The sequence below is a fragment of the Anguilla anguilla genome, chromosome 18 (assembly GCF_013347855.1).
Source record: "Anguilla anguilla isolate fAngAng1 chromosome 18, fAngAng1.pri, whole genome shotgun sequence".
Lineage (NCBI taxonomy): Eukaryota > Metazoa > Chordata > Actinopteri > Anguilliformes > Anguillidae > Anguilla > Anguilla anguilla.
Window position 1 is genome coordinate 15549334 of NC_049218.1, and position 9100 is coordinate 15558433.

The following is a 9100-nucleotide window of genomic DNA, read 5'->3' on the forward strand; positions in this document are numbered from 1 at the left end:
TAGTGCATTATCGTCAATCACTTTGACACAAAAATAAAAGCTTTGTCATTAAATTTTGACTTTTAATGTCTGTCTCTGTAAAGATTTAAAAGTAAAATAGTTTTAAAAAAATCCTTGATCCTATCCGTCGATGGACTGATCCAAGCTTCAGAAGGATAAGCCACCCAACTGCAATTGCCACTTTTTTTGATAACCATCTGCATGCCTGCTGTTTTGAAGGTACAGTACATATTATTTTACACAGATGAGAGAATAGTTTTCCATCCTTCTGTAACTCGTGTTCATACAGGGACACCTGCTGATCAATGACTTTGCTAGTGATGCTACTTACTGCTGCACCATAATACTCTCATGATGCTGTGTCCCCTCTCATCCAAAATCACCATTACATTACATTACATTACAGGCATTTAGCAGACGCTCTTATCCAGAGCGACGTACAACAAGTGCATTGGTTCATGATGTAGAGGTGCAAAAGAAACACTAGAGTGAAGTAAGGATCGTAGTGCCAGAAGTGACCACATCGATCAGGACTCCAACCTTGTAGAGTAAGGTGTTCAGCAAGCAAGAATCCTACCAAGTACAAACTAGCACTGGAATCACATCTAATCACACCTAATCAGACAAAAACAATCCTGCCAGATACACTAACATAATCATATTATCCTAACTAGGTACAGTGAGCTAAACTATAGGCTAGGGAGGGGTGGGGAGAGGTGCAGCCTGAAGAGATGAGTCTTCAGTCTGCGTTTGAAGGTGGTGAGATTCTCTGCTGTTCTGACCGCCACGGGGAGGTCATTCCACCAGCGAGGGGCCAGGACAGACAGCAGACAGGAGCGGGAAGTACAGACGCGAAGAGGGGGAGGTGCCAAGCGTCCAGAGGTGGCAGAACGGAGAGGTCTGGCTGGTGTGTAGACACACTGTACTCAATTTAGAGCCCTTTAGAATGTGTTGCAATGGTTACCATCCTACTACGTGAATCCTGCCTTTGCAAAAATGCTTTTAATTCTTAATAAATTGTATTAATTTAACAACAATTCTTAATTTTCATTCTTTTGATTGTTAATCAGGATTCAGCAAACGCTGCTGTACATTATGTGAAGTTTCTAGGCATCTCCTCCCATCCAGCCTTTATTTCTCAGCCTGAGTTTACCCGACCCCCACAGGGAAGCAGTGTAGTATAATGGTTAAGGAGCTTATAACCTAAAGGTCACAGTTTTGATTCCCAGGTAGGACACTACCATTGTAACCTTAAGCAAGTTACTTGACCTGAATTGCTTCAGTATATAATCCAGCTGTATAGATTAACACTAAGTAAAAATGCATAAGCAATGCACGTCTCTTTACATAAGAGTGTCTGCTAAATGCCTGTAATGGGTATAATCAAAAATGCAGTGCCAAAAACGGACAAAAAAACTTTCATGTTGTTTTATTTAACCAATTAAATCAAAGTGTAGAAGAAAAGCACAGACAGGCAATAACGTACAAGTGTGAATCAGGACTGGCTATGGGAGATGCTCAGTCTTTCCTGAGAGGAACCGTCTCCTCCTTGATGCCCTCCTTGGTGATGATGCAGAGTCTGAGGGCGTCGCCGGTGTACACGTCCCTCTCTGCGGCCGAGATGAACACGTCCTTCACCAGCTGCACGGCCTTCTCCTGGCTCAGGGGCACGTGCTGCACGTTCTCCATGTTCTTGAACCCGATCTGCGCATGATCCAAGGACGTTACAGTCATTCAGTGCTCTGTGAGCTTCCACTGAACATGGCTTTGCCTTCAACATACTGTATCCCTTAAAATCACAATAACAATCTAATATTTAAATACACGTAACGCTGACGATGTGAGATGTCCTTCAAAGTCTCAAAAAATCATAAACATTTCTAAGACTAGTTTGTAAAGTGGCCAAAAATTTAGAAATGGTATGTCAAAGTAGGGAAATGGCCATGTCTATCTAGTTGCAACAGAAAAGGCTGCAGCATGGCTTTCTACCTGGTTATACAAGAGAGGCTACAGAGTGGCTATTTACCTGGTTATCCAGGAGAGGCTGCAGAATGGCTATTTACCTGGTTATCCAGGAGAGGCTGCAACATGGCACTGGCTGATCCTCCAGCTTTGTACGTATCTCTCTGGTAGGATCCCACTGGGTCAAAACTGTACACCGCACCCCGACCTGGAAAGAACACAACTATTACAGTCCAGTACAGAGTCCACAGACACACGCTAAGGCAACACCCATGTTTCCCATTACATCTGAATATAATCAAATGAAGAGGGCCTAAAATAAATTTAGAAGAAGGCTTGTACCCTCCTCATCCAGGCCTCCAATGATGTTGTAGACATAATAAGGGAAGAAGCGTCTGCCATAGAGGACTGTGGACAGCATGGCTGCAATGGCCCCGCTAGTCATTGTCTTGTTGTTTGAGTGCTTGTACATCTGGGAATGCAAAGATGATGGACATCAGTACAAGGACAAGAGGGTGCATTTCAGAAATCTGTCAGCTTGTGCTTGGTAGTTTCAAACAAACACCCAGCGAGTATCAGGTGTGGTGCAGGCATCAAAACGAGAAAGGACAAGCAATTTCATGTTTTAGAGGGTGGGAGACAGCGTGGCTGTGGTATCATGTCTAAACCTGATTGTATGAAAACCTTCCTCTTTCCTCAGTTTACTAGATGTAGGACAAGTTGTGAAGATCATGAAAAACCCAGTGTATCACATCTGGAGGTACAACAGCCACCCGAGATCACTTAATGCATGATGGTGGACATTGAGTCAAAAAAGGTTTATGTTATTCTTTATTTTAAATCACTCCGTGTTACCAGAAACATCATTTTTATTTTTATTCTTACCAATGACTTTTTCCTCATCAGAACACAACTTCATGACAATGATAGAAACCCACTTCTGTAGTTACTACAGACCTAGTACACAAACTAATACCAGGATAGGTTTATTATTTACTGGCAAGGTTAAAGTGAGTAATTGGTTAGCAGAGGGGTGTGAGATCATTCAGAGAAAGCGGTAGTCACACCTTCAGCCTGGCATCAATGATTTTGGTCAGGGTAAGGCAGTCTCCATGGAAGCCACTACAGCCGATGACAGTGGTATCTGTCCTGTAAGAAATTACACAAGACAAAATTATTATTGACACAAAAAAACTGGCAGGAGTTCTCAGTATGTTTTGAAAATAACAGTGAGCGTGCAACTGAAAATTAACAAAGAGCAAAGGTCTTGGACAGAATAAAAATATGGAATTGACCCAGGCTTGAATGGAATTGTATATTTCAAGTTTTTCCAAATCGGTGGCCAAAACATTGGCACAACAACCCATACAATGCCTACATGTGAGTGGACTCCCACACTACGTACTGTAACGGTAACGCTACTCACAGTTTGTAACATTTAGGCGAATCCCGGCTGTGGATTGAGTATCCTTCGCTCAGACGAGTGTCAGAGGCCACAATTGCAAAGTCTTCACCAGCTACAGCCAGAACAGTCCTACGGAGGGAAAGTACATCTTTCAAACCTTTGCTAATTTAATTTTTCCGAAATGGGTAAGCGCATAACCCATTAACCAATCACAAGGCAGACAACAACGTTCTTTCAAGAGTAGGGTTCTGATGTTTCAGAAAGTCTGGATGTTGGACTTCGACATACCTGCTACAGATACGACAGCTTTTCAGCTATCTAAGCTCGCTGCAATCCTGTACATTAAGTAAGCCAATGTATGCAATTGTGCACAGCTTTCTTTTCATCGTTCATTTAGGTCTACTTGTTTTACTTACCCTCCGTTAAACGAATAAGGTGAGAATCTCTGCTCTACTGGTCCTGTGTAGTGATACTCCTTCATCTTGCCGTGTTCTCCAGACATTTGTGCTGACAGCATCTTGCCTAACGTTTAGGTAACTTCAAGAACGATAAACCCCGGCGTCTAAAACCGAAATCAAACTCGCTGTCTCACTGGTCTACAACATGGCGACCAGGAAGCGGAAGAACCCGACTGTTCCTTCTAACCATCGACATGCCCTATCTGTTGTTACTATTGAGCGTTTAGACTGAGCAGTGTCGCACTCTAGTGGAAGTAAATATGAGACACAAACGTGAGTTTTAGCCTTGCACGAAAATGAGTACCATCTAAATACCCACATAAAACACTTTGATTAAAAATAAATTGATTAAAAAAAAAAAAAAAAAATATATATATATATATATATATATAATTTATAAGCGTATTATTATTGCGATGAGAGTGTTTAGTGGACTGGGACGACGCATAATAATGTAAGCTGTATCTGAACAGTTAATTTACATCTGTGGTCTTTAGACAGGCTAGAAATTATACAGTTGCATGCAAACAACAAGTGCTTCTTGTCTGGAACATAATTCACTACGTATGTAATGCGTAGTGAATTATGTGGACTGAAATGCTATGGCCTGATGAGGATCTCCTGCAATTGCAGTGGCTCTAATTGGACGCTTGGGGGCAATATGGACTGTCCCAAATGACGGTAGGTTCAAGGATGATTATCTTCAATTTTTCTTGAGACGACTTGTATTTATCATATCAGAACTTGTCTTTACAGCAAACCCCCCAACAAAAACTGATAGAACATAGTAAACATTGATTGCAATCAGAAGATGATGATGATGGATGATCAGAAATTTGTACCAAATTCATGCTTCATAGACATGATAGAAATCTGGACTGATGTGACCAATTGTCAGGGCATCCCCACAGAAAACCCAAAGAGAGAGAAATGACTCTGTTTGGTATTAAAACCTAAATGTGTAATGCCCGTTCAAATAAGCCTAGCTAATTGTGGATCTGGTGTAAATTGTGATTACTCTTCTAAGAAAAATGATATTTCTTTTCATGTGGATTGTAAGCAGATTGCTGCAAACAATGGAGAAAACTTAAATATGAAGCATATGATGTTTATGAAAACCCATATTTCCAAAAAGCTCTAGTAATGTTCTGATGAAACGAAGCCCTTGGATTTGTGGTTAAACGCTTACATGGCTCTTGTTTCACCATCAAAGTTCGGATTAAAAATCTACAGCTGGGTTCCTCCTGAGTTGAGAAAGTGGGGGTCCCTGCTGTGAGTGACATTTTGAAAGGAGGCCAGACACCTACTCCGTGTGGGGGGGAGGGGTGAGCAATAGAGGGGCGTTGGTGGGAATCATCTCCTCACTTGCTGAGTCACAAGCCCTTTGTTTGGATCCTGCAGCTGATATGCAGAGCACCAGTGCTGTGCTTTCATATCTCATGAACAAACTTCCTGAGCATCAGAAAATAAGAGTGACAGTGATGAACTTAGTTGTAATGACGACTGGAATCCACAGTGTTCCCGTTTTAAGGACAAGGGGAGAGTCAGCCATGTGTGTGGCCGCACAAGCTAATTTAATGCTGGTCTTCGGTTAGCTGTAAACACCAGCTGCCCTCAACACCATTCCACTCAACCAGCTCTTATTGTTCGTTACACCCCCCCCCCCCCCCCCCCCACCGCCCCACTGCCACCAGCTGATAAGCTAGATACATCATCAGGATTTTGGAAAGGCCCAAGTCCTCTCCCGTTAGCATATGTAGAATTTGCAAGTATATTTACTCAATTTGGGGGATTAGGACAGAGAACAGGGCTTCCACTCTCCCCCCAGCTCTCCCTCTCTCTCTCTCCCTCCCTCTCAGTCTGTCGCTCTCCCCCTCTCTCTCTTTCTCTCCCTCCCTCTCTCCCTCTCCCTCTCTCTGGTGATGTGATCAGCTGTGATCACAGAGATGCATTATGCCCTGGGGATTAGGGCTTGCAGTCTATGGTTATGGGACGCTGCCATCTGCCACCGGGCACATTCTCATACTCAGCAGAAGGCCGCAGCATTTGTTTATTCAAATGGACATCTTAACTTTCCCAGGACAGGCTGACCCTGCAGTCTGCCTTCAGGCCACTGAAGCAGAAGAGCAGGCGGATGGTAATTACTATTTAGTGGGGCCATCTTTACATATGATGGTGGGGGGGGGGGGGGGCAGACGGGTGGATAAGATTGTAATGAAGAGGTATCAGGGGCATCTGTGGGACAGGGTTGGGGGAGGAAGCACATGCTCACACAAACCCTTGGCTAACATGCATGCGCCGTGTCATTTAACATGAGTTACCATGCCAACTGTCGCACGGCCACTGTGGGGTGGAACTGGACATTGATCAACATGAGCTGCTTTATTAGGGAGATTTATGACAATATAAATACATGTGCTTTCATACAGCACAAAGCCTTTTAATTAATGAAGCCCCCTACTTAGCATTTTACTTTATGTTGTGTATGGAACTGATGGATATTGTTGATGTTTGATGTCTAATTTGCTAACACAAAATAGTCTGTAAGCAATGAATCTATTTTTTTAAATCGTTTTGCTGGTAGGTCAACATTTTGAGCGGAGCCAGGCCTAAAACACAAGAGTCCTCCATAAAATATCTAACAGAAGCTTTTACATTCATTTTTTTTTCTATGAACATTAATCACAGCCTGTGAATTCTGCTATGACTGATTTTTGGACCTCTATCCTCCTATGCCAACTACGTCAATATAAGGGCACAAACAACCAGTCATCATTAAAATCCATTTTGAACAAAAAAAAAACACCTGTATAAAATGATAAAAGTTGCCACCTGCCATATTTGAATATATTTTCTGCAAACGGAATCGCTAAAGAGAACTGAAGTTATTCTATTGCGTAATACATAATCAAACCAAAGGCAGTACATATTTAAACCCAAAAGTACCATAATGGCTGCGTGTAACATGGCTTTCCTTTGATGCTTTAAACCTTACACGTAAGTCGGATTAGGGGTGTTTGAAAGAGCACGGTGTGCAGTCAATATGCTATGAAGCCAAGATTTAAGAGCAGCTGAAACTGAATGCGTCTTCACTGGACACTCGTACACGGGCCTTTGTCTGCGGTGACCAGCTGTCTGTGTGCAGGGGGAGAGGAGGCGTGAGAGAGAAGAGTCCTGTGCCACACTGGGAAAGTAACAATGACAATATTTCACGAGATAAATTAATAAAAGATAAAATCTGTAATATACTGATATTGTTTTATCCCACCCATCAATTCATGCAACTGTCATTGCTAATACAGACTCTGCTGAGTTCAGTCACCACCGCAACAAACTGTGTGCCATTTTGCTTTAAGGCCACTACATTCAATATTATGTCAGATACCGAATAAGGACGCTTTCTTGTTTAGTGGTTTATATGGAGGTCGGCTAAATACAGCACATAAAATACAGCAGTCATCGCTTCAGAAAGGTGCAGAGTGTGGCTGTGGTGAATGTGGAAAGGCTGTTGCTTGTGCTTTGGCCACTGTAGTGTCCCGGGTGCCTTTGAGTCTCGCAGTGTAAGCTCTCAATGTTTGAATAGGAAGTTCCAAGTCACACATATTTTTAGGCACCTTAATACTGTGGTTGTCATTTGTGGTGATAAGGGGGGGGGGGGGGCGGCGTTGTCTTCAGAGAGGTTTGCGGTTTTAGAGAGGGGTTGTATTTTTTTAAGGGATGTGTGGTTTTAGACCGGTGTTCTATTTTGTGTTATTTTCATAGTGTTCTTTTTCTCTCTGAGAGAAAACTGGCTTTTTTGCTGCTTCGAAAGAAAGTGCTACTGTGAAATAGTCATTTGTCATTGGATTTTGGCAGAGGTACCTTTTAGAGGACCAAGCCATTAATTCTGGATACCCTGCCCCAGAGCAGGTCCAGGGGGAGGCTCTATAGTACCAGTCTCTCCCTCCATCACTAAACACCCCTTCTGGACTTTTAAAATAATAATTATTAATGAGAACAATATCAATATTAATGTGACTGGGATACCTACTCTCTCATTACTCACTCATGAGCCACAATTTTGCTTTAGCAGTCGGTCGCTAATTGTAAGCACAAACTCTGGCCCTTTGATCTGGAGGAACCTCCACATGCATATGTATAGACACACACACATATGCACTCGCACAGCTTCCTATTTGTCTTCCCTGTTGTGATGTCTGGGCTCATTAAAGCCGTGTGGCTGGGGGAGGGGGGGGCAGAGACAGGGGTAACACCGCAGTGGTGAGAGTCATCAGCGTGGCCCGTCTGCTCTAATGGTACCTCTCACCCCTGTGCTGACCGTTGGCAGTGCGCTATTACCCCTGGGCAGAGGGGCGGGGTGTGGGGGGGGTGTTAATATTGACGCACTCCGACTACCTTTCTCAGCTACTGAACAAAGTCTCGCTCCAAACATCACAGCTTCACTGCCTCTGCTTCTGACCCCTGTCTGTGTGGAGTAGGGTTTAAGGTTTTTGGTTACAAATAAGAATTAAGTCAGAGCCATAGCAGGCTCCTCTATGCTGTTATGACAGGTTTTCTGGCAGTATAGGTTATGATAGCGCTGATGAGTCAAATGTGTCACCCTGAATACAGCAGCCCATTCCAGAGTATGGGCCTTCAGCTGTACAATGCTGCAGTCATAAGTACTACACATGCAGTTCAATGCACTATGCATTCTAGTTAAATCCTGCATTCTAATTTGATAAATCTTCATCTGACTGCTTGTTGACAGGGTCTCATTGGATGGTGAAATTCTAGTGAAAAGCACTAATAAGGTTTTTATCCTGACCATTTACTGAACCTCAGTGAGTTTGATGGTGTGTCAGTAGAGATGCACTTTACTTTTTTCATAAAATGGAAAGTCACATTATAATATAAAATGTACTTAATAAATTTGGCCATTCATTATGAACTGCACCTTTGTAAGAATACAGAGCCTCTGTTGACCTGAAGATCTGTCTGTCAGCCCTGCCCCCACTGTGCATGCATTTGCTCTCTATCACCATTAGGGGGCGCAGGAAATCAACAGAGAGTAGGCCTGTGTTCCGAACGGAGAGAATGGGAAAAGACTCCCAAAGAGTTCCCTTCATTCAGGGTGATTTAAACACATGCAAAAGATATGAGCCCTGAAAAGCCGCTTCCCTCCTCCCCCTCCTGCCCCGTTTTCCATCTGATTGCTGTGGTGTAAAATTAAATTACCCTCTACAAAGGCTCCGATCGCCTGCGCGAGGGACGGGATTTCCCACAGTTCACAAGC

The 9100-nt window shown here is 43.1% G+C and overlaps 1 protein-coding gene across 1 annotated transcript; it reads right to left on the minus strand.

Annotated features, from left to right (window-relative positions):
- Positions 1 to 1413: 1413 nt before the first annotated feature.
- Positions 1414 to 4000, minus strand: LOC118217686 (proteasome subunit beta type-1-B). The gene is made up of 6 exons (XM_035399637.1): positions 3784 to 4000; positions 3389 to 3496; positions 3030 to 3111; positions 2305 to 2434; positions 2064 to 2170; positions 1414 to 1704 (listed from the first exon to the last, which is right to left on the minus strand). Exons 1-6 carry the CDS (start codon positions 3882 to 3884, stop codon positions 1519 to 1521), a joined length of 714 nt encoding a protein of 237 aa, XP_035255528.1. The 5' UTR covers positions 3885 to 4000; the 3' UTR covers positions 1414 to 1518.
- Positions 4001 to 9100: the final 5100 nt, after the last annotated feature.

Coding starts and splice junctions, on each gene's coding strand:
- LOC118217686 (XM_035399637.1), bottom strand. CDS start 3,884: ATGCTGTCAGCACAAATGTCTGGAGAACACGGCAAGATGAAGGAGTAT. Junction 2,435..3,029: donor TCATTGATGCCAGGCTGAAG/GTGTGACTACCG, acceptor TTGCATTCCCAG/ATGTACAAGCACTCAAACAA. Junction 1,705..2,063: donor AGCCTCTCCTGGATAACCAG/GTAAATAGCCAT, acceptor GATCATGCGCAG/ATCGGGTTCAAGAACATGGA.